Source organism: Polistes fuscatus, unplaced genomic scaffold (genome assembly GCF_010416935.1).
Source record: "Polistes fuscatus isolate 324 unplaced genomic scaffold, CU_Pfus_HIC Scaffold1, whole genome shotgun sequence".
In the NCBI taxonomy this organism is placed as follows: Eukaryota; Metazoa; Arthropoda; class Insecta; order Hymenoptera; family Vespidae; genus Polistes; species Polistes fuscatus.
In genome coordinates this window covers 18,543,292-18,569,323 of record NW_025112997.1, presented here as the reverse complement: position 1 = coordinate 18,569,323, position 26,032 = coordinate 18,543,292, and the positions used below count along the sequence as shown (strand labels likewise).

Here is a 26,032-nt window from a genome sequence, read left to right as displayed (position 1 = left end):
TTTTTAGATATATGTATATATGTTAACACCATTAACAACTTTGACGCGTTATAGTGCATCCGGATGCCCGATCGCAAATAGGAACAAAGCGCGAGTCTTGGAGTCTGGTGGAACAATTGAACAACACAAAGCAGCAATCGCAGCGACGACAGCGATGAAATTTGAAGGTGTCAATTGTCCTACACCAGGCTGCGATGGTATCGGTCATATAAATGGCTCATTCTCAACGCATAGATCTCTATCGGGTTGTCCTATAGCCGGACATGCTGTCAAGAAACCAAAGTTCGAGGATATGTCAAGCATGTACAGCAAAGGAATCCCCGGTGAGGATCTGACAGTTGCTTCTGTCTTTTCATGCGTAACACTACCTCCTATCAAATTATTGATGGAAGAGTAAAAAACAACAACAAAAATAGACGACAAAAGATATATTGCGTGTGGGGGGGGTTGTATGTAATGTCCCGACCTGTTCAATATTTTATTACGATCAATCGATCGTTGCTTTTTACGAATGATATTTTTTGGACTCATCAGACTTCTCTCACGCGCAGTTATCACGATTAGAAATTGATATTTGCGTTTCATGGGTTACACTCTTTAGGAAAAGAATAATTAGCATAGAAGAGACATTAGACAATGTCAAAATGACTTTGCATATGCTTTCGATGGTGATTCTCATCCAGACATGATCATATTTTTAATTATTTAATTGCAATCATAAATCCTTGTTTGTGTGTCTCTCTTTCTCTTTCTCTTTCTCTTTCTCTCATCTATCAGTTAATATCGTATTATCGTCAAATTAAAAATGATTATCGTATCTGGATGAGTGAATTATCGAAATATGCGATATTGCAAATTTTGATTTGTAAATGTGTGCGTACCAGACCCTTATACTTAGTCCTGTACTATGCCACGCTCTATTATCCATGCAATGATGTGCTGTCATACCAACGATGGTAAACCCTTTCCCTTTCCCCTTTTTTTGATCATTTTTGTCTCCTCACATAATTTTTGCTCACTTTTCTTTTGAACTTTTTGTTGTTTTTCTGTACGAGATGTTGCATCATTACGTTTCTCATGCCACTATGATTCAGGTGTAACTAAAAAAATTTGTACATATATATATATATATATACAGTGACGTTAGAAAGAAGCAACTTCTAATAGTTCAGCCGATAAAAAGAAAAAGACACCTGAACCGAAATAAAATAACATTACATAATACCTTCATATTCATCTGTCCTAACCTATTTTTTGTCGGTACTAGTTTCGCGTTGTTACCTCTCCTATATTATACGCAAGAAAAAGAAATATAAGAACAAAGTAAGCGGTATATCATTAATGATGAAAAATAATATATTCTGATTTATTCTGGGATCACGATCAGCTCCTTTCCTGTCATTGAGCTTTGAGGAGAACGTTTACTTTTGAAGGTAAGGAACTGACGTACTCGCCACATGTTTTCTATGTGTTTTCGGTGTTATATACAAAATCCACACACCAGTAATTTTACTTTTACGAGACGATGTCCGAGTGTTGGTACACAATGATAAAGTATACATATACATGTATATAAATATATATTTATTTATATATATGTATCTATGTGCGTGTCCGAAAAATTTCATATTGAAAAATAAAATAAAAAAGAATCAAGTTTGTGTGTCACGAATTTGTATTGTAATGAAAAAAAAAAAAGAAAATTATCAATTTAAACAACCAGCACTCGGTATCACCTATTTCTTCTACTATCTGGTATGATGGCACCTCACGCTGTCCTATGAAATTGACCTAATTATCCCAACTCTTTCACTCCCGCAGCACTTCAGTCAGGTTGGTGCGTCTGTTACTTGATGTATATAATAAAACCTGTGTCTTTGAACGATCAAAGATTCTTTTAACGGTAAATTTAGGTTTATCGCGTTGAATTGAAAGTAATCGACGTAACAGAAACCTGCGCACCTAAACGCATTAACACCTAAAACCATGCCGTTTAAATGACGGCTCCAAATTGGTCCTCACAAGCATAATTCCCACATATTCGCTACAATACCACGTTTGTAAAGCCTTAGTGCATTTCGATATTTGACTTTCCTCTGATTGTTAGCAAAACGCCGAAATGCTTCTATATGGAAAAAAAGAAAAAAAAACAGTTTACATAGAAAGTATTTAAATTGACAATGATCGAAAACATGAGAAAATATATTTTTGTACGATTTCCCATAGTCAGAAGATTCTTTGTATAACGTGTAAATGATTTAATCTATGACATTAAATAAATATGGCATTTCGGTAAATTCTTTCAATCTGCGAATATACTCGTAGATGCAAAGAAACTGCTGGAAAGGGTAAAAAAAAAAAAAAAAAGATGATAGTTTCGAGGGACAGTTTGATGAACCGGTCCGTGTCTTTGCTAACTTTAGGGGTGGACGCCGGTGGTCCGGCTCACGGAGGTGCGGTGGGCACGGGTCAGGGTAATACAAGCGGTGGTGGGTCCACGAGTGCCCAGGGCGAAGACCTCTATACACTGGAGGCTGAAATCACAGAACTCCAGAGGGAGAATGCTCGGGTTGAATCGCAAGTACTGCGCCTGCGTTCCGACATCACCGCCATGGAGAATCAACTGAAGCAGGGCGAAAAGGTTCGTATGCTCGGTCGATAATCTTTATAGATTACCTTCCGTTAATAACAACAATGTTTTTTCATTGTCAAACCTTATTTATCTAACGTCAGTTTAACAGACATCTCTCATTTTTCTTCAATTATTTTTGTAGGAAACAACGACGATAGCTACGCGAAACAATAATCTAACCGAGTACTATCAGTCGTTACGTGATAACATGATAACGTTGCTGGAACACGTACGAATACCCAACGCCCCAGGTGGACCGCAAGAGAAAATGGGCCATGAGAATTTTGATAGTTATCTAACAAAACTGCAAACTCTGTGCACCGCCGACGGCTATTGTGCCGACGAAACCAATCGACCGATCTACGAAACGGTGAAAACCGCCCTACAAGATTTCACGGTCCTGCCGACACCCATCTGAGACCATCCCTAAAGTTCAACGATCGAGTACAGTGTCGTTCGAACGTCTTTGATAAAGTGATTAACGATAATGTCCGATTCAATTTTACCTATCTACTTACTGTTAGGTAAACTTTCGTGTCCATTGTGAAAAAGGAACTTTGCATTATCGACCACCCGTCAAGCAAACTTTGCTCAAATTAATTTAAACCAATTCAAAAATGGATACTCTCTCTTAACGCGTAACGATTCTATTCGGCTAAAAGGAGATGAAAATTCGTTCGAAATGTCTTTGTTGGATACTTATTATATTCGAGAAAAAAATATAATTGAACAACCATAAATAAATATATAAAAATTTTATTTAACGAAAAACATCTCGATCGTATCCAAAATGAAAATGTCTATCGGAACGAGTCGATTATAAAAAGACTAAAACACACGATGATTATTTCATTTCGCGTACAGCGAAATATCTTTTGTACATACGAAAATGAATGTCGCGTATATAATTCGTAAGATCATCGACGATAAATATAATATTATTAGCACTTTGTAAATACACGGAGGGAAAAGAAACAAACAAACAAAAAAAAAGAAGAAATGAAAAGAAAAGCATTTATATATTATTCAATATGTTGTGGTTATCTCTCTTTAAGGCATGTAAAAAAAAGGGATTAGCTTAGATGTATATCAGATCTCATTAATATTACTATTGTATAACTGTTATTACCTAATTATTAATTAGCATTAAAAATTATCACAGGAGCCAGGTGTATCAAAAAATGATGCTAAAAATGCTGCTTCAGATATGTCAGAGACTAATTATAAATATGACTACTTATTGGTGACTCTAACTTATTATTATTGCTAATTAATATTATTAATATTATTGTCATCGTTATTACCACCCCCCCAGCCCCAAAAAAAAAAAGAAAAAAAAAACATTTCTAGTGCTACTCCAATAGTAATTATTGCCTCTACTACTCTTGCTACTGTTGATAGTATATCGCTATGCATATACCAAAAAAAGAAAAAGAAAAAAAACAACAACACACACACACATTTATAATGTCAACGACTTTACGAGAAAAGAAATGTGTCAGAGAGAGAGAGAGAGAGAGAGAGAAAAAGAGAGAGAGAGAAAGAGAGAAAGTTCGTGTCCATATGGTGTACATAAACTACAGAGTAATACGATTATTATAAGGGAGTACGTTCTTTAAGAATCGCTAAAATGAGAAAGGTAGAAACAACGACGAGTTTAAAATGAAATGCAAGATCTGTTACGGTCCATACGTAGAAACTCTAATGTGATTAGACGGATGTTAATCTTAAACACGGTGTATTATCGAATTTATAAAATGTACGGACAGATTCGAAACAAAAAAAAAAAAAGGAAAGAAAAGAAAAAAAAAAAAAACATTTCACAAGAAAAGTTCTAAAAAGTGCCGTTTTACACTTCGGCAATCGATTGTATTAGATTTAAAATGTGATTATGATCCGAGAATAAGATCGTTCATACGTGCAATAATTTAAGGGATGAATCGATGCATTCGAATTCTTTCTCCATAAGAATCAACTGTGTATCATCATTATCATCGTCATCATCGTCATCGTCATCATCGCGTGGTGATATACGTTATTATTATTATTATTATTATTATTATTATTATTATTATTATATATTAGCACCGAAGATTGTTAAACGTTTATGTTAATTTGTTTAAGTTTTTCTTTGTTATTATTATATTATGATACATTCATGTTTGTTTTTTAATTGATAGAAACGCGAAAGATATATATCTGTAAATATTGAACATTAACCGAGAGCGGCGACGGTAGGTGACAAACAAACAAACAAACAAACAAACAAAAAAACTTTGATCCTTCCTTCGACAAATCACCTACGAGTATTATAATAATAATAATAAAAAAAAGTCTCAAAGTGTTTTTTTTTTGGAAATTATTAATTATTCTCATTCATGGTAAAAATACCGAAGATGCGAATCTACTATATACATCGGAAAAGAGAATATATTTAAACTAAAGAATATGTAGCGTGAGAATGATATGGACACACACAAAAAAAAACCATGAAAATAGATATTAATATGCGAATATTAGTTTTTAACTCGTAAAAAATTTGTTAATAATCCTTTTTGCGTTGTATATCGTTGATACTTGAATTTTGTTATCATCGTCGAACTGTTGTTTCTTCTTTTTTTCCTTTTTTTTTTTAAGCTTATCGTAAGAAACGAATGAAAAAGGCGAAAATGGCAAATAATCATTTGAACAAAAAAAAAAAAAAAGAAAAAATTCCTCTTACAATTGTTACCTACTGTTACGACGTCTTATCTTCGCGTTATCAGAATATAACAATTTTATGATTGTACCTATAATTATTATTATTATTATTATTATTATTATTAACTCTTTATCTCATTTCCATTAATATCATCTCATTATCATTATTTATTATTCGTTACGTTCTATTCATTATTACGATTACTATTGTTGCCGTTGATGAATTTCCACAGATATATTAATTCTATAACATGCTTTAAGTAAGTATAAATGTTACTCCGATTGAATAAAGGGTATTTATCGATGAAAATTATCTGCGTATGCATTCACGATTCTGTTTTCAAGATAACGCGCGAGCAATACAATATATATATTTGTTATATAAGCTAAATGAATGACACGTTGATTGTTCTTAAATATTTTCAATTATATCAAAATTTTCTCTCGCCAGTTACAATTTTATATAATATAAATCAGGATGCGATGCAAATAAGGGTAATCGAAATACCGACAACCATATATACATATATATATATATTTTTATATATATACATATAGATATATATAAAAAAAAGTTTTATTCTTTTCATTATTTATATTTTTCCGTTATAAAAAAGATTTTATTTTGCAGAGCCGATGAAAAGTGATACTCAACAACACAACATATGCGATGATCTGATAAATTTTCACAAATAATAAGCGTACGAATAATTTTTACTTATTATGCTCTCAATAATGAGATGAAAATTGTGTAAAAAAAGAAAAAAAAAAGATCTAAAAAAACGAGTAGGAACATTAATTAATATTAGATTTATGAATCGTTTTTTTCCAAACGCAAGGATTCGCTACCATTAATAAATATACAATATTTGATGGTACATAACAATTGAGAGCATTATTAACGTGATTTCTCTATAAGTATCATCAAAAAGTATGAAAAATTATTCGCACTGCAGTCTATTATTCTTTTTTCTCATCAGAAGAAAAAAAAAAAAAGAAAATGAACTTAATTATAATACACGATATTTTGTTCGTTCGTTTCACGAACGAAGCAACACGAATTCTTTGAACGAAATTAAATAATTTACAATTATTGGTCTCACACGCATACATGACTTTTAAAGTTAAGAGAGACGACTATATATGACGACGTTTCATTTCTCGCGATGTAATTAATACATTGCACACCATTTATGATATATAATCCTTAACGAAATACAACGACGTTATTTAAAATACAAAAGTACACCATTATAAATTGTTCTTGTTTTTTTTTCTTTTTTTTTTTTTTGTATAGAATCGCTCATAGTAGGTATTCGGGCAAAATACAATAGCTATCACAAATTGGCAGTTGTATTGCGTACAAATAGTTATTATTAACTTCTCCGGATGTGTAATCTTCTCGTAATTTATTTAAATCTTACAATTAGTTTGTGAAAAAAAAAAAAAAAAAAAAAGAAAAAGAAAATGAAAACTAATAAAAAAGATTAAAAAAATGTTTCCACCATCCACACGTTCTCGTGACGGAATCGATACGAAAGTTGTTGTTGGCGTTGCCGACGCAACACAACCCATCAAGAATAAGTTCGTATTACAACATTTGTACATTTATCAGTCCGTAAAGATGACAATCTTTACAATGGACGACATCCGTTTTATTTTCTTTTTTTTTTCTTTTCGGAGAAAGGAACATACGTTTTATCTCTTCTTTGGATGATCACACTCTTACTTTGTAGTCCATTTTCACGCTTAAATCGCAATATTTTTTTCTTAGAAAAATTATCATTTGCGACAATTTGCGCAGAAATTGACAATAAAAAAAAACACAGATAAAATATGTGTGTCTGTCTTAATCATTCATATCATGAAGACTTTCAAAAGACTCGTTGAACTTCCTCGGTCGTCTCTCTTTCTAAGCTGCAGCCGTCGCGCAGCAACCCCTCTCGCGTTTTTTTTTACCGTAACCACCATAAATTTCATCAAATCTTTCACCTGAAAATAATAAACGAAACAACGGAATTAATCAACGCGATAGATCAATTACTTGAAATGTATTTTATATTGTCAAGTTAACAATACCACCTTTGAATCTTATAATTTCATAATTGAAAATGTATATCATTTATAGAAAATATTACCTCGCATATGGTGGTGGCGGTGTTCGCATTGTTTCACCGGGAACCAATTCAACGGTTCCCGGTATCGTATGTTCTGTGGGTAAGGATGTCGTACTACTCGTACTTAACCTGATCAAATGACCAGGATTCAGTTTGATAGCATCATCATAACTAGGTGGCGCATCGGTTACAGCCTCATAATCCGGTGGCTTTTGTCTCGCACCACTCGACGGTTCCTCGATAGAGATCACGTGAATCGGATCATCAATCTGTAAAATCGAATAAATTCGAGCGTCAATTACAACCCATTATTATATCAATTTATAATATATAAGAAAAGAAAACGGTAATAATAGTAATCATATAAAGAAAACATTTAATTGACCCTTTTTTTATTTTTCTCGCGCGATATATAGGGTGATTTAATTTTTCAAGATCGCAGAAAAAAAACATTAGATTGACGAATTCGATGGGGATATAAAATTAGAAAACAATTAACACCGAAGTTGGTTAAATAGAAAAATAACTGTCAACTTGTATACTCGACTATATTTTTTGTTACTCGATATAACGTAAGTAAGGATATTAACCCGGAAATGTTAACCGTTTTATATTTGTCGTAGGTCGTCTATAGATATCTATCTACGTACCTGAGTTAGATACTCTTTATAAACTTTATAGCCGCCTGAATGTAAGCCGCGAAAGGGCGGGCGAGATATGTATAGGGTGACGCATGAGACTCAAACGACTAGAATAGACCGGTTATTTGCGGCTATAAAGAAAGCTTCGGAGAAAATTGCATAATCGCTTTTAAGTGGAAATACAGGGTGAACGACTGAAATCTTTTGCGATGCGTCAACCGCGACTATTCATTTTCTAATATTTCTTTTATTTTAACCCCCTTCCAATATGTCAAGTTCGAATATTTCGCGAAAGCTCGTCGTTGGAATTTATAAAAAAAAAAAAAGGATAAAAAAATTCCGTTCAAAAAAAGAAAGAAAAACGTTCGAAACGTACAAATGTGTAGATTATACCGGTTTTATTTCGTAGAGAATAAAAAAAAAATAAAAAAAAAAGGTAGACAGGTGTATCAACCGTAAGAAAGATAAAAATATATCCTTCATAGATATACACTTCCGGGTGAATATACCTAAAGTAGTAAACCGTCCTTAACAACGACTCTAGTTGACGACCTCCTTTCGTTGTCTCTACCTACGTTCGACTAACTCGTAGTTTAGATCCATCCTGATATATATTTTTTTTTTTTCTTATATAATTATTATTATTATTATTAAAAGACACTCGCGACGAACCCATTCACTTGAGATTTTCTTCCTTTTTTATTTTTATTTTGAAATAGATCAACCAAAAATAATAAAGATTTGTCGTAATTAAAACCCTTATTTTATTTTCAAAGATCATACTCTCGAAAATCGAATAAATTTCAGTAATTTTCCCCCAGGGTTTTTATTTATTTTTCTTTATATTTTTCTTTGAATTTACGCGACAGATAAGAAACGCGATACAAGAGGTTATAAACGACAAAGACAATCTTTAAACAAAAGTTGGCAGAGCCTAATATAACAGCTCTCATGATGAACGTGTGAGTGAAGATTTCCCTGATTACTTATATATATATATTAAAAAAAGACCTTACTTATATTGTTAGATAAAAGCGACCGACTGACGCAACGGCAAACATTTAAGCCTTGTCATCGGAATAAAAGATCGTTTATCATATTCAAGAATCAGATTAACTTGACTTTTCTTCCTCGTTAAATTTCTTTACACCACAATAGACAAGCGTCAATAATAATAATAAAAAAAAAGGATAATATCAGTGTAAATGTCAATTCTTTTCTTTTTTTTTTTTTTAATAAATTTAAACTATCATTTCTCTTAAACTTCATTCTATAACGTTTCACGTTCGTTGCCTTTCAATATTATATTAAATTGACTTACAATTAGATCGATCTAAAAGATTCTTGAATCTTCTTCCAAGTCGTTCAAGCGTGTCGAACTAAACTATATACAACTCGAAACACCATCATCGATGACTCATTTTAGCAATGAGTTATTACGTTACTATAGTTTACAGTTTCATCAATAATAATGATAAATCTTTGATCGATGATATATGAATAAAAAAAGTTAAAAAAAAAGAAATAAAGGAAACGCGTATGACGTTCGTTTCTACTATGTATAAATCAATACACATTCGATTAATTATTATCGAAGGGGGAAAAACTATATTAATCGATTATCGCGTAATAGTTCGTCGTAAGGTTGCTAACAAACACGTTTCCAAGATTTTTTCGGGTGGCACGGATTAAAATGAAATTATTTGTCTCTTATAAAAGTAGAACGAGCGAATCGTGAATATCTCTAGTTTCTCGTTCATAATAATGATAAATTACCTGGGCCGTGATTGGATGATTCGCGTGTTGCGCGTGCGTGCTAGTCCGAGTTGGCGGCGCGTGTAACCAGCAACACATAGCTGCACAAATCAAAAGTGCCCCTGCTACTATGCAAGCGACTCCAACGTATCGTACTGGTTCGACATAATTTTCCGCAAGTCCTAGCCAATTTATCAAAGCTCCAACGCATAAAAGGACCATACCGTATCTGTACGGTCGTTGAGAACGTCGTGAATCCTCCAGAGACATTACTAAAACATTGAAGAAGATAACAAAAATAACAAAACGAACCAGATATCAAATTATATTCCTAATTATGATAATAATCATTTACAATCAAACCATTTCACATAAGTTCATTATTATTGCACATTATTATAGTATATATTTCATTATCATCAAAGATCATTATTATTATTAATATTTATAGTGCTTTTATAGGGTTTATATATAGAGTTTTGAGATAAACTGATAAAACTATTATTAACTATGATTCCTCGCGATTGGATACATATATATATATAGATATGCGAAATTATTCAAACAAAACGTAATATACGCGGATATCTAGGTAGATTCTAAAAGATAGAACTTGAAAAAAAAAAAAAAGAAAAGAACACACGTAATACACGAAGGGCATGCGATGGCTTTTATGATATATGAAAGTTTATATATAATTCTCGATTAATACGAAGTAGGCTAAACACGAACCGATACGTTTTCTCAATGTAGAGAGTCAATGCAGGTAAGTCGTCTTGTCGTTATTAAAGCAACATTCGATCGTTTCCTATTTTATTAGGTCTTCGGTTCGATAATAAATTACGTCGCAATAAAAATCAAAGCACAGATACATAGACTCGTTCTATTAATCGTAATAATTATTTACAGCACAGAATATTAATATCATTTATAATATCAACATAAATCACAAATATGAATATATTTCTTCAAGGAACTTTTTTTATTAGTACACGTATATTAATGCAATAATAATATATAAACGCGTTCAATGTGTTGATATTGAAAATTAAATGAATATTAATATTGATAGAGAAGATTTAATACCATTGATCATCTCCATGACTCGATATTTCTAAATTGATTAAACTACACTATGCGAACTATCTTCCTACAATCGGCTGATTACAAAGTGAAACGATATATATGCAACCATATATATATATATTATATACATATGTATATATGTAAATATATATATATATATTTATATATAGAGAACATATACACATATAAGATAATATAGTTTAAACAAACCGAGTGTGTTAGGCTATTTTACGTATAAGCTCGCGGTTCTCTAAAACATTGCAGAACTCATAAAGATAAGGCGTATTTTCAAATCTTTATCAAGTACCTACGACGATGCCACATAGTTTGAACGAGTAAAGCCCGCCCCCACCCGACGAACACATTCTCATCCGTCGTTAAATAAGTCATTTCTTTTTTTCTTTTCTTTTTTTTTTTACATATTTGCAAAGTGACTAGCGAAAATGACGATGATGATAGCGAGAACAGAAATAATGCGTTCGTTCTCGAAATCGCAAACGGAAAAGGTTGAGAGCGAGCCCATGACACTCGAAGAATAAGTGCAATCGGTATTTTCGCGATTGCAGAACGAAAAGAGAACAAAGGATACGAGACTGTTGGCACGTAAGTACTTAACATATGTCATTTCAACGAGATACGAAACGATATTCAACTCGTATCACGTGCTTATACTTCGTTAAAGGTGTACATATACGCATTTTTTTCAATTAATAATAGCGGTGAAATCACATTACTTGTTTACGCGTTTATAATCGTTTTCCTTTTTTCTTTTTTAATATTCGAGAGAATCCTAGGTTAAAAGCATTCAACAGCATTCTTAACAAATAACATTCAAGGTGAAACAAAGTAGATATGATATCACACGTTTTATTATGTGCACATATGTACGATATAAGTATATTACATATGTGCGGAATATACTTGTCGAATCGTTTCACTTTTTTTTTTAACATATTCATACGAATTCTTAATAATACCGTGATGTGTGTGTGTGTGTGTTTTTTCTGATAACGAGTTAGCCTAAATCTTGTTCTCTCTCTCTCTCTCTCTCTTTTACATTACATTATTTCGTAAATTTTTGGAAACGAAAATTGGTACAACGTGATCGCGAGGAAACTTTAATCGTCAAAAAGAAAAAAAAAAGGAAAGAGTCGTCGTGATTTTGGTACGTCACGCGCGCGAGGGTTTTCCGTGGTGGGTTCCAAGAAAGTTCCACACGCGATATATTACCGTGTGGTATCCGTGTGTATCAGTGAAAACGTGTGTTCTTATAGTGGTCAAGCGAGTTGCTTCGGTTGAACCTTATTTCTACAAGCATCTCTTCTTCGAGCCGCTATTTCAGTCGGAGGTACCTCAAACCGGTCGGTGATCTTCCTTGGTATGAAAGGAATAGTTAGTTAATTGGCTGGGGCATACATTTGTGTGAATGTGTGGAAGATTATTATACGTTCTCGTCAGTGAATTTCTTTTTTTTTTTCTCTTTCTCTCTCTTAACGAACAACGTCCTCATTAAAGACTTACCGAGCATTATCAAAAGATAATTGATAATATGAAAATTCTTTGAAAACAAAAAAAAATTACATATTTTTATTTACATTGCAATTAATTCGTTATTAACGTAAGATTTACGATTTCTTTAATTTACTAATAACTCGCATATATTTGGCACAAATTCGTTTGAACTATGAAAGGTAGCTTTAATGAGAGATAAGTAGATTTACTTTTTTCAATGATTTACACGATTTTATTTACAATACTACGATTTCATTGTTTCGTTTATCGTTAGTAAATTTGCAACTTTCTTTTATCGAATATTTCAATTCGATGAGTTACGTCGATACGAATTATGCAACAAATATTATAGAATAATGTGCATTTAAAAAAAAAACTTGCGGGGTTTGTTAAATCATACACGTAAATACTGACATACCTAAATATTATATCGAACATTTTCACTCAGTCTATCTATCACTCTGTCCGGTATTCAGTCACGTTAAATTTGACTTTGAATGAAATATGCAAACAATTTGTAAAAGATTTTCTAAAAGTTCGTGCAGAATTTATTTGACGAATCCGAGAAATAAGATGGTCTGAAAAAAACATTGACAAACATAATTATCATTTGTCTCGCCAGACAAGACACTTCATATAATGATGAAATATATCTATATATATATATATAATAATCAATGATTTTAGTTTATCGGGTTTTTAAAAATTGTGTATTATAAATATTTGGATGATACCATTACAAACAAATGTGTGTGATCGTATAACATGAAAGATTGAAAAACGCTGATATCAAGGATGTTTCTTCGTATACATATATGTATCTAGAAAAGACATTGACCTGAGGAAACATCAGATACCGTCGGTATCGCATCGTTACGCTTGCAATTTTATTTTTCGTATTTTCGATCTTTCGACGACTTGACGAAAAATTTGCATTTGGATATATATATATATATATAATATATATATAATAATATAATATATATAATATATAATATAATATAATAATAATAAAATATAAAATAATATATATATAATAAATAATATAAAATAATATAATATAAAATAAATATATATAAAATATATATATATATAAATCCACTTGAAAATTGACGTAACTTCTCTTTATTGGTTATTAATCAAAATTTTCGTTTCCTAATTTATTTGTTATTATTTCAAAAAGAGGAAGATTTTTTTTTTTTTTATTCGCATATAGTACCTTATGATCATATCAGAAAACTTCAAAGTCCGGTTATTTTCTACGCTTTTATACGATTCTATACCACTCTAGAAATAGCTCATGCATTCATGACGTTGACGTAAACTAGTGGTCGTCACCTAGACGTATTGCAGTAAAGCTTTATCGGTAAATTATTCCAACTTGTTTCATAAAACTCGTCCTAAATATTGTAATGTTAAGTAAGTTAACAAATTAGAATGTTAAAACTGTAATATTACGTAATCGTTTAAACAGATTGTGTTCACTGTGATATCTATTTTATGAAAAATATACAAATTGTAAAAGAAATTGTACAACGGAAAATATTGATTGAAAAATATATATGTGTGTGTGTGTAAGTAGTAAAGTAAAGTGTGTAAAGTATAGTAGGGGATAACTGAAGGCCAGATTTAATTATCTAGTGCATAAATTTAAATTAACTTTGACAATAATATATGCGTTCTAATATTTCTAGATGGAAAAAAAAAAGCAATCAACTAGGTGTGCTTAAATTTATGATACGCTCGTATTTAATAACGATCTGAAAATCTTTACTTCCAATGAAAATAAATTTTCCTATATATGAATATATACTATGATGATAAGCTTTCTATGTACTGTATCAGTTAACGATTCGAGGGAAAGTGTCACGATTGCTAACTTTCCGAAAGTTGTTCGAGCCCCAGGCTACCAAGCAACAAATGCTTATGCTTCGCATTTCGCAATAATCGTGGGAACGTACACAGCAAACGTTTCAACGATCGTTTATGTTAAAAGACAAAATAAAATATTAATCAATAACGAAAAAAGTCTATTGTTCGTATCTTTTAATATTTATGATTTGAAAACAGCCCGAAAGACATATGTCATTTTCAGTGATATTTAGCGAGTTGAAAATATCAGCAAACAGTCATAATTCAATACACTTATATATATCATATATGATATAGGAATATGATATTTCACACCTATCGTACAAAGACTTATTTTTGTCTTTTAATATTTACAATGCGTTAAAATAGATGCAAATTGCCCTTATCATTGTTGTATAATTGTCAAGTTATTGATCGACATATTTTACCATTTAATGCGATGACAAATAAAATTTATCGCTTGATAAATTAGCGATAACGAGATGTATATTTATAATAACGTGTCGAAATTCAATTTAACGGGTATTCCTTTTTTCTTGATGAAATTAAAAAAGACGTAGACACGTAAATCCCCCCAAAAGTAATTTGTGATATCGTATTGATTCGCAATCGAAATAAAAAAAGAAAAACACGCGAAATATTTTTCTTCGACTCGATGTTTTTTCATTCGCAAAGTGTTCCGTTCATTCGCATTGAGACGATTCACGTGTCGAACTGTGGAAACGTGACAAGGTGAGAAGAGCAACTACGATTCCAGTAGGAAAACGTGTTTGTAAATAAATAGAAATATCATTTTAAAAATAGAATCCTTTAGTTCTCGTAAATCTAACAACAATATATATACCTCATCTATGTCTCACAAAAAAAACAAAATAATTATATATTTACGAATTGGAAAAAATGTACGAACGATGATTGATTAATCTATACTAAAGCAACTATAACTCAACTTACAAATTACGCTAATGGACAAGCTTGTAATACTTTTTCTCGAAAAACCAATCAATTTTCCATTTACCAAATCACTCTTTTAGAATATTGCTCCGAATTATGGTATATTACCGATCGAGTTATAAAATTAATAAACGTTGACGTGTAAGAACAATTGTAAGCTTTTTTATGCGGTATAACAGTAAAGTCATGGTTGATATTCGACTATAGTAATATCATACGAAGATATTCGATCGTTTCGTACTTTTCCTTTCTTTTTTATTCTTTTTTCTATTTTTTCTTTTTTTCTTTCTTTCTCTTTTTCCTTCCTATTCGTTTTTTTTTCCTCCTACTTAATTTTATATTTTATCGAGCGAGTAACGCGACAGTCATACTATTCTATGCCTCCTCTTCTCGCTATACTTATAATACGTTAGTATGGGTCTTTTATAGAGCGTATCGTATTCGTCGATTTCCCTGGTGATACCTTTCGATCGAAAACTCACACTTGGTTGCATCAACAACGACACGACAACGGTACAAGTGTTACACTGTTACCGTATGCGTGTGCACGCGACCAACCTTCACCTCCTTTCGCACCTTAACGTCAAAAACCAGCTGCTGCCAACGATGTAAAAACTAGCAAGGAATATTACAAAATTTACACGCGAGTAACATTAACTATGACTTTGATCATTTTCCAATTTTTTAAACTTTAAAAGATTTCTCTCTCTTTCTTATATCGAATTTTATATCGAATTAATTCGATATATTTATATTAATAATAATAATTTTCTATATCATTCTTATCTTAAATGTTGCAATAATTTTTCTTTTTTTTTTTTTTTTTTTTTTTATCGCAGTATTCTCTACTTCTTATCTTTTATTATGTAACACGCAAAAGAAATAGAAGAGAGAAGAAAAAGAAAAAAACCTAATGTAAAAAGTAAAGCATTGAAATCTAAGAATATCATAGCTCGAACAACACCGTACCGCACTGCACCGCACCTGACGCACCGTCGTACCGTGCGTGCAAAACATAATTGCACTACACTGCCATGCAACGAATTCTACGTGCACGCAAATAACATGAAACTACCATTCCCATTATATCTCTCGTCTGTTTCCAAGTTTATCGATCTCTTCTTCTTCTTCTTCTTGTAAAAAAAAAAAAAACAAAAACAATAATATGAAATAAATTCGAAAAGAATAATGAAATAACCGCGTAGAAAACGAACGATCGTTTAGATTGTAGTAGAAGTATGCTATCGATTTTGTCAAGGATTATTATCGGGTTTTGTGACAATAATATTTACAAATGTATTAGTATATAAAACTGCGATATATATATGTATACATACGTGTACGTATGCGTATACCCATTCGAGAAAATACGACGTATTTCGATGAGGTAAAAACCCTTCGAACTAAGCTCATTTTTAATCTGTCACCTTTTTTTTTTTTTCTTTCTTTCTTTCTCACGTAGTTTTTCGATTTTTATGATTTATCTCGAACACCAAACGATAAGATTTACTAATCTTGTTTTCCGTTTTCGAACGTAGATTAAAAGCTTAGATATGCGTGTGACTTAAGTCAAACCGCAAAGGAGACCGATCGGAGAAAACCACGAGAAAAAGACCGCAATATTTCACAGAAAACAACATCATCGTTCTCGTATTAACCTATTAACCCGTGGCGTGATCCAACAATGCGACCGCCGACGATAAAACTTCTCGAACTCGGTGGATCGTTCGATCCACACATCAGAATTCAAAGTTTTATTATTTAAGTATTATTTACGCTATCATTTGCGCTAATTACATGCTATTCAAGGTCCGTTATAAGAAGATCATTTCTTTTGAATATTCATCATACGAGATAAGACAACGTTATGATAATCGTTTGAATTTAAAGGAAAAATTATTTGTTTTTTATCTTTTTATTATTATTATTATTTGAAAATAATAAGTATTCGATTTAATGAATGAATCTATGAAGAATAGTCTTGATTTACGTTCAAACGAAATCCAAATGTCATCAATATTATAATTGGTAATTGAATGTGCGAACAAAATTTGGGAAAGTATTTATCGTTGTTAACCTAATTTATTAAGATTTAATTATAAACGATATCGAGAATGGGGGAGGGGGGAGGGAGAGAATTATCTTGATAAGTTTGAAACTAAGTAACGTGGCATCGTATCTATGCGACACCTTAATTTATACGTCATTATCAGTGTCGATTGTTCGAAGGATCAAAGATTGAATTGAGAACAATTATGTTGTAATAATATTATATCGAAATGAGAAAAATTCCGTGATGCAATTATACCAAACAAAGAGATGCGAAAATAATCGGCAACGTTTTTAAATCGATCTCGTAATATATAAAACACATTCTCAGAGTGATGATCTTAATGATGATTAATTAGAGTAGATATTCGCGGGGAAGTTTGCGAAGATCGAGAATATCATAAATCGAATGATATTAATCATTCGCAAAGCTTCTTCAAATTCTTTCCGCAAACGTAATTCCAACGAGTCGTTTTATCGCGAAACAGAAAATAAATCATTTCTCCGAAGTTGCTATCTAATACGCATTATCTCGATGTACTCGGTAAGGAAAAATAGGCGAAGTTGATATATTAGTTTACTTTATTTTATTTATTTGTTGACTTCATTACTTTTCTAATTTTTTTTATATCCCATTTTCCTTTCTCATTTTTATTTTTCAACGATCGAATACAAATACAAGCACGCAACGACCTATTACAAATAGAAGAAAGATAATGAAATCAATTTATTATCGTTTATACGGGAACATAATAAAATATACTTTATGTAATTAATTCGAATGAACTCATAAATAACACCTTTATTATAGATTATATGTTCGTTTCTATTACCTTATTCTCATTCGTTTCTTTCGTTCTTTCTCTCTCTCTCTCTTTATCTATTCGTAATACAATAACGATAACAACTCATTTTTACGTTTCTAACGCACTCTCACGAAATGTTCCCTATAAAAGGTATTTATTTATCTTATTGGCGACCTATATGACGTGTACAATACTATCGCATGTCTCATTCGCGCTAGAATTACAAAATAGTGAATGGCCTTTTGCCTCGATGTTACCTAGAATAGGATAATCCTCCTCCCGTTAAAAAGAACCACAATTATTCTTCTGACAAGACTATTGTTTTTTTTATTATCCTACACTACCATGACGAAAACTACACTTAAAATTCATTTTACGAAATGGTTGAAACCAAAAATAACGCTATTTTGTTAACGTTATCTCTATTGTTTCTTTTTTTTTGTAAGAATCCAATTATAATAAAGATACTTGTTTGTATTTAAATATATTATGTCGAAAGGTAGATAACTTTTTTAATGAATTTATAAATAATTTTAAATGTGAATAATAATAATTACTTGCCGATATTAATGAATTTAAAAAATTTTTTTCCTGATAAATGAATCACAAGATTCAAAATTGTTGTAACAATAATATGTTCATCGTTGAAATTTCCTAAGATGGAATATTTCTAAATTTTAACGAATTTAATTTCATTTAATGATGTAAAAACACTCGACAATATGTATACGAATCTTAACATTTGTGTTATAAGAATAATGAGTAAGACATTGAATGTAGAGGAATAACATCACAAAAGGATAACTTTTTCACGTGTTTGTAAATAGAATTAATTATCTCTCATGAACTATTTATAGAAGAATAAATTTGAAAGTTATTCGTTAAACGTTTTTCTGATACATACTCGCATATAACTGGGATACTAAATTATTAAACACAAAATTTGAAAGAAATAAATAATGTAATTTATGCGTAAAAAAAAAAAAAAGGAAAAAAGGCAAAAACTATATCGATGATCCAAATCGAAGAAATAATTATACAGAAATTATATGCCGTTACGTGAATAGTGTAAATCCCAGTATAATACCGGTAATTTGTACACGTATTCCCACTGTCAGTGAATTATGAATCGAGTAGAAAAATCATCAGAAGAGGAAATATACCAACAGGATAATACGGTTTTCCCGTCATTTGTTTCTTGTTCGTTCACTTCACTGCTAAAGCAATTAATAGTAGTAAATACTATCTATCTATCTATCTATCTATCTATCTATCTATTTATCTGTTTTATGTCAACAGAATCCAAGTAACATCAACGATGAAGACAGATCAAATTAAACAAAAATAACACGTGAGTTTAATAGTCAGGTGGAAATATTATCCCTTTTTAAATACGTTTTACATCAACAAAATTCAAGGTAACGTGTAATCGACGATAGGAAGAGACAAAATTAAACGAAAATAACACGTGCGTTTAGAAGGGAAGTGAAAATATTTTTCATCGAACACGCGTAAGTAAACGAAGGGAATAATCATAGTTCAAAATTTAATTTTAAAAAAGAACGTGTTACCAAAATATACGAAGTAATCCGGTGTTTAGAATTTTTCGATTGATCATTACTTTAGATTTTTATCGTCTAACAAGTTTCCTGAGTTTCAAACAAATTTCTTGGGAAAATTAAACCTGTCTAAACGATTATTTCATTTCTACGATCAATATTACGTAATAGAATATTACTGAAGGAGGACTAAGGGATTATGATGACCATGAAGAATTTATAAGGAAGATATTGGAATCAAAATTAATGACGTATTAATATTAATATAACAATATGGTGATGCTTGATAATTCTCACTGCTGCTGCTGCTGCTGCTGCTGCTGCTGCTGCTTCGTTTATTCGATATTACTTTCAAGGCTTTTTGTAATGAACTGTTCTTTTGTTTTGCTAAGCAAACCTGTCCTTAAGCGATTCTTAATGACAATACTTTTTGTATATACAAGATACGACATAGGAAGGGGCTATGGTTAAAATAAACATGAACAAGCTTATTATGGTTTTCAGACGTATCGATACTCAACTATATGACTGTTGATCTCATTGTATGCATATAACGAAAAAGTAATCTCCATTTTTCAACTATCCTATATTTTTTAACAAACAAAATATTTACAATATGTAATTTGTTATTTGATTTTATAATATACTCGTTAAAGAAAATAACTAATACAATTGCTATATACAATTTCTATTTTAAAAATAAAAACAATTGATAAAATAATCAATATCTATGAATAATATAATGTCGCAAAATTTATTAGATTTTTAAAAAAAGGGGGAAAGAAAGAAAGAAAGAAAAGGTTGGCCCAAAAAAAAAAAAAAAGAAAGAGTATAATAACGATAAGGGATCCAAAAGTCGGATTGATACTTTTTTGATATTGCGAATATTGATTGGTCGATTACTAAATCGATATAATTTCGTCGTGATCGACAAACGATAGATAGATAGATAAATAGACGGATAGATCCGTATCTCATCTCGAAAGTAGGCGGTACGAAGTAGATCTCCGTTAAGATACGTGCAAGTGGGCCCCTAACCGAGAAGAACCAACGACGAGATAGGTACGACCTCGTTTATAACGGCTCTATTCGAATTTTTCGTCATGCCAAATCTGCCAAAGCAAACATCAGAAATGAAAGAGAATCGTAGGAAGAAGTTTGGCATAACTTTTATACGACGAATTATAATCATAATCGTCGTTGTAGTCAGGGTCGCATTAGGTAGAACGTGAAAGGAGAAAAAAACGAAGTAAAACAAAAAAAAAAAGATAAAATAAGTTAATATTTAATCATATATACCTGTGTGCCAATGTGTTGATCGAATGCAAATAAAAAATAAAGTAAAAAGAGAGAGAGAGAGAGGGGGGGGGAACTGAGTAAAGAAAGGCAAACAGAGAGAAAACAAGAAAAAAGGAAAAAGAATGAAAATGTCGTTGACGATTATATTTACCTGAACTGAAAACAACGTTCGATCGTGACAGGATGACGATGGAAGAAGAAATTATTTTTGGTTGGAATATACAATCTCGTACACTGATACGCACTTTTTCAAATTGTTTTTTTTAATAAAACACTGTTATATATATTTGAATTTGTTTGTTTCGTTATCGCTTGTTCTTCCGTTATTCACGTATTTTAATTAACGATTAACGAAAAGAATAATTCGATAAACGAGGAGGATGAGGAAAAATCTGGGATAAAAAAATTACGCGCGCGTAATAAAAAGGAAAAAAGAAAATAATGATAATATAAGTAAGAAAAGAGAGAATAAAAAGGAAAGAAAGAAAGATAAGTTCCTTTCTATTACAAGGACGCACTAACTTAACAGAGCACTGCTCCCACGTTGAGGACTCGGCGCAAACTGACTCGGCTGCTATACTTGTTCCCGCTCAGTGTGTGTCTACCACTAAACCCACGCTGCTTGCTTGGCTTCCCACTTTACTGCTCGAGTCAAGTACGAGCAAAATCGAATACGATAAAAGCATCACCGCGTACGGTAATAACGCTTTTGCACCTCGCTTTCAAATTTTCTGATCCGTCTTAACCGTTCGACATTTTGTTTCTTTCTTTTTATTATTTACAGATATTAATCATCGCTCAATTTTTCTTTTTTTTTTTTTTTGCTTCAACGTAATCGACCAACTACGATAACATTCTCTTATCGTTTATTAAAACATTAAAATAGGACGTTTTATATGTAAATATATTTTTTTTTTTTTTTTTTTTTATTATAAATATGTATGTGTATATTTCTATGTATATATGATATAGGTACGTTTACTTAATTACGTAAAAGACCAAAAAAAAATTATTTATCGTGTAAATTTTATATACGTTATGAAATTCTTCATATACTCGTTATTCAGATTAAAAATATTATTCGCACAATGATACAATCCTTGATTATTAATTTATATCATTAGCAACTACCAACGTCATAGATAAATCAAATTGTCATAATTAACCTTTTTCTTCTTTTTTTTTTCTTCTTCTTTCGAATTATGAATAAAGTGACAAATATCGTTAACAAGGAAATTTGTATCCTATAGTGATTTTATTGACCCGTCTGTCTCAAGTTACGACAGAGTTGATTCCGCTTCGAAAGATCAGCAACGTGACGATCATGATAAGAAATGTATCAAGTTTGCTTGATGAAGTGAGACTAAATGTTGTTATTTTATTTTGATTATGTTGTTGGAAACATTTAAAAAAAATATATATACAGATATCGGTTAGTCGCAGTTGTAATAATAAACGGCACAAATAACTTTTGCTACTCTTGAAAATGCACATTTTTCACGGTTTATCACAAATGAGAGATTATTTTTCTAACCATATCCCATGTAAAAGATTGTATTAATATTCTCATTATATTTTATTACAATCAATTATTATTATTATTATATATATTATTTATTATATTTTATTACGATCAAATGATAACTCATTTTTAATCTGTGCTAACATTAAAATAGTATTATATTTTTTTTTAGGTTAAAACAGTTAAAGATTGTTAAAAATTATACATTATAATATACCTTACCGATTATTATCAATTTCACGTTTGCGAGTACTCTTTCAAATCAATTCATTACGTTAAGTAATAAACATGTACGTTTACGAAGCGTACAACCTGATAATTGCTAGTTTCGAAATAATAAGAATTAATTAACGCTATTAACAACACGCAAGAAGGTTAGATCCCGTGCGTTATCATATTAACTTAGAAGTGACAAATAATAATTGACCGGATAATCGTTTGTACGACAAATTCATTTTTATAAATCAATTTCTTCGAATCTATAAAAACAAAAAAGTAATATTTAAATACTGTGCGTGTTGTTTATCTATACCACTTGGGTAAGAGAAAAAAAAAAGAAACGATTTATAATAATAACTTACGGATAAAATATATTTGGAAATTCATGATCGTCATTCGATATTCCTGTTACCATCAAATCAAAATGTCAACGAAAATATTATCATAAGTAGTACCTGTCTTACTGTTAATCTTGTACAAAAAAAAGAAGAAACAAAATTACCAAAAAGCAAGAAAAAAGAGAGAAAGAGAGAGAGAGAGATGTGATAGACTTATTTTAAGATTAAATATATAACGAGAGTACTCTTTCATACGAACGTTTCTAAATATGCACTCTTATGTACTGAACTTTCTCTTATACACGTACGAAAAGATATAATTAGAAAGATTATGTCTATATGTATGCGTGCATATCCAAGTGTCGTATGTATAAAAACAAGATTGTATTGGTAACACGCAAAACGTGTTTCAGACAACGGTACAATTAACGTTTCTTCATATAAAACGTCTTCTACATAAAGCATACGATATTTGATACGCGTACTAACATACACACATAGTTTCTTTGAGTCATTGAAAACCGTCGTCGTTATGTTAATAACAGAGTTCGAAACTGTAGGAAAAAGAAAAAAAAAAAAAAAGAAAAAAAATAAAAAAGATAAGGATACTCTCAATGCGGCATTGAATTTACACGCAAAAAAAGGATTACGAGCGTGATTAGGATAAAAGATATGAGCTCCATTCAAGAAACAAGAATAAGACAGGAAAACGAGATAAAAGTATCTAGTATTCGGTCTACGATCCGTAACACTTTCACTCTTTATTCATAGAAATGAAGAGAGTAAGAGAGAGAGAGAGAGAGAGAGAAACTTCTGTTTTCTTTTTTCAAAAGAAAATTACTTCAAGGAGAAGAGAAAATGACAAGAAGAAAAAGAGAATCCTGCTCAAAGTCATCTCTTACGACGTTTTTACGCTTTTAACGTTCAAGGCCATGACGGAGGTAAAACGGTACATGTAAATGGGAGTCTGTATATCCAGTATTTCATGGATAAGTACGCGTATGCACGTGTACGGTAAACACGAGTACGTGAACGTCTTAATTCACACGTGTTAGAAAAGCGCCAAGATTTCAGGCGATAATAATTATTATGTCTAATGACGATAAAACGCGAAAGCAAAAGAAGTATTATTGATAAATGTATGTGTGCGTGTGTATGTGTGTGCAGAAAGTTAGAGAGAGAAAAAAAGAAAATTCAGCGAAATATGACGCTAATCAGATACTAAGCGGATACATCGAATTCTCAATATTTCGCTATATTCACAATTTTTTTCTTTTTTTTTTTTACAACAGGAACGTCGAATGAAATGACACAAGAGAGAGAGAGAGAGAGAAAAGGATCAAGATTCGTGACAGATTTTTGTTCATATATCTCTCGAATACCACACTCCCCATTTATTTTTTGATTTTTTGGGTGTATTTTTCCAATATTGATTTTCAATTTTATCAGACGCGAAAATAGGATTAAGAAGGCGGGCAAAATAGGTATAAACACTTTATCGGTTTTGGTATCATCGTGCTTGGTTGCCAGCGAAAGGTTCGAGATACGCGGAATTATCTCGACAGTTTCTTCCCAAAGCAACAGCACTGGCCAGCCAGTTAACCAGGTGAGTCTCTGAAAATATCTACGTTTTGGAGAGTATTATTTACGATTGATATAACTTACATCTTAAAGATAATTATTATCATTGCTTAATTATTTTTATCGATTTTCCCCCCAAAAAAAAACATGTTTCTTTTTTATTCTTCTTTTCTTTTTTTTTAATTTTTTCTTGTGTCCTTTCCTATAGAGTTAATTAATTAATCGTTACTTAACTTAAATAATATTACACGATCATCGAACTTTACAAAAATTTGTAATGATCACACACACACATTTATTATGACGTCTCACTCAATCCTATTTCATTGAATACTTTTGCTCTGTTAATTATCCGAGTGATCTTTATGCAAAAAAAAAAAGGAAATATTACGCAGTAGTTAAGAAAAACGGTACTGTTAGTTAGGAATCTCACGTTTCCTAGTATATATTGCATAATGATCGAAAACAAAACACAACCGAACATATATTTATATTAAGCAATTATAAATGCGTAGCGAGTCTTGTAATAGTCGTTAATAAGAAAAGGTTTTTGTAAAAACTATCACGATCCATGCGAGAATCTGTGAATTGATTAACAGTTTATTTATTTTTGTAATATCAATGAGATCGTTATTAGCATTTCATTCAATTCGATGTGTATAATTACTTTGTGAATTATTGTGTTATTTGTCGCGTTATAAATTGTTAATTTTTTCTTTTTTTTTTTTTCATTTTATATATCCATTTCGATCAAATCATTAAATATGATGGAAATTTTTCTAGAGGATTCTTTCATGATACGCTGCAATAAAAATCAATCGAACAGTAAATTAACATAGCATTTTGATTTTTAAATATTTAGTAATTCCTATTTAACTGACATGATTTATGATCGTCATTATGTAAATACCCGTAAGAACTCGTAGAAACACAAAGATTTAACTAGATTCGTTACTTTGTAAAAATGATGATCGCTTGTAATACGAATAAATGTATATGATGTATTTCATCAAGTAAAACTCGTTGTATCATTAATACGTACTTATTATATTATATCATCTGTATATCTGTAAGGCGATAAGTTTATCGATGAATTTCGATGATGACGTAGTATCGATTACAATTGGAGAATCTGATTCATTAATCGACTCATCATTCTTAGACTATCATCTTGAAAAATACGTTATTTTGTCGTCAGAGAATGTCTCATTATGACGAAATATCTACGCTCAAATTCTTAGAGATAGAAAATATTCAGATTTAGCGTGGTCTATGCGTATACGTAAATTCAGAAAAAAAAAACAAAAAAAAGGGAAAAGCCGGAGGTAATAAAAATTCTACAATCCTATCTTCCGCATGAATTACGACAGAAATGATATTTCTTCTTTTT

General features: G+C 31.0%; 2 protein-coding genes across 7 annotated transcripts in view; one reads left to right on the top strand and one right to left on the bottom strand.

The window, feature by feature from the left end:
* The window catches only part of LOC122522498, a 261,578-nt gene extending 257,019 nt beyond the window's left edge, over positions 1–4,559 (top strand). For 3 of the 4 annotated variants that reach the window (XM_043643703.1, XM_043643694.1, XM_043643685.1), the window contains 3 exons: positions 55–323; positions 2,424–2,641; positions 2,775–4,559. In XM_043643703.1, the coding sequence (XP_043499638.1) occupies positions 55–323; positions 2,424–2,641; positions 2,775–3,050 (763 nt within the window). In that variant the 3' untranslated portion in view covers positions 3,051–4,559. Of the gene's footprint in view, positions 1–54; positions 324–1,387; positions 1,434–2,423; positions 2,642–2,774 lie in introns of those variants that run through there. The other variant, XM_043643710.1, reaches the window with a different exon arrangement.
* A 1,929-nt stretch (positions 4,560–6,488) lies between these two features.
* On the bottom strand, positions 6,489–21,661 carry LOC122522522. 3 transcript variants are annotated; one of them, XM_043643727.1, is made up of 4 exons: positions 21,505–21,661; positions 9,867–10,117; positions 7,471–7,718; positions 6,489–7,324 (listed from the first exon to the last, which is right to left on the bottom strand). In XM_043643727.1, exons 2-4 carry the CDS (start codon positions 10,113–10,115, stop codon positions 7,321–7,323), a joined length of 501 nt encoding a protein of 166 aa, XP_043499662.1. In that variant the 5' UTR covers positions 10,116–10,117; positions 21,505–21,661; the 3' UTR covers positions 6,489–7,320. The 3 variants fall into 3 exon arrangements, with proteins under 3 accessions (XP_043499662.1, XP_043499661.1, XP_043499656.1); XM_043643726.1 differs by lacking the exon at positions 21,505–21,661 and adding an exon at positions 21,134–21,385; XM_043643721.1 differs by lacking the exon at positions 21,505–21,661 and adding an exon at positions 16,607–17,005.
* Between the last annotated feature and the right edge of the window lie 4,371 nt (positions 21,662–26,032).

Coding starts and splice junctions, on each gene's coding strand:
- LOC122522522 (XM_043643721.1), bottom strand. CDS start 16,682: ATGAGCTTAGTTCGAAGGGTTTTTACCTCATCGAAATACGTCGTATTT. Junction 10,118..16,606: donor GGGTATACGCATACGTACAC/GTATGTATACAT, acceptor TCAATGTTTTAG/TAATGTCTCTGGAGGATTCA. Junction 7,719..9,866: donor ATCATCCAATCACGGCCCAG/GTAATTTATCAT, acceptor TCGATTTTACAG/ATTGATGATCCGATTCACGT.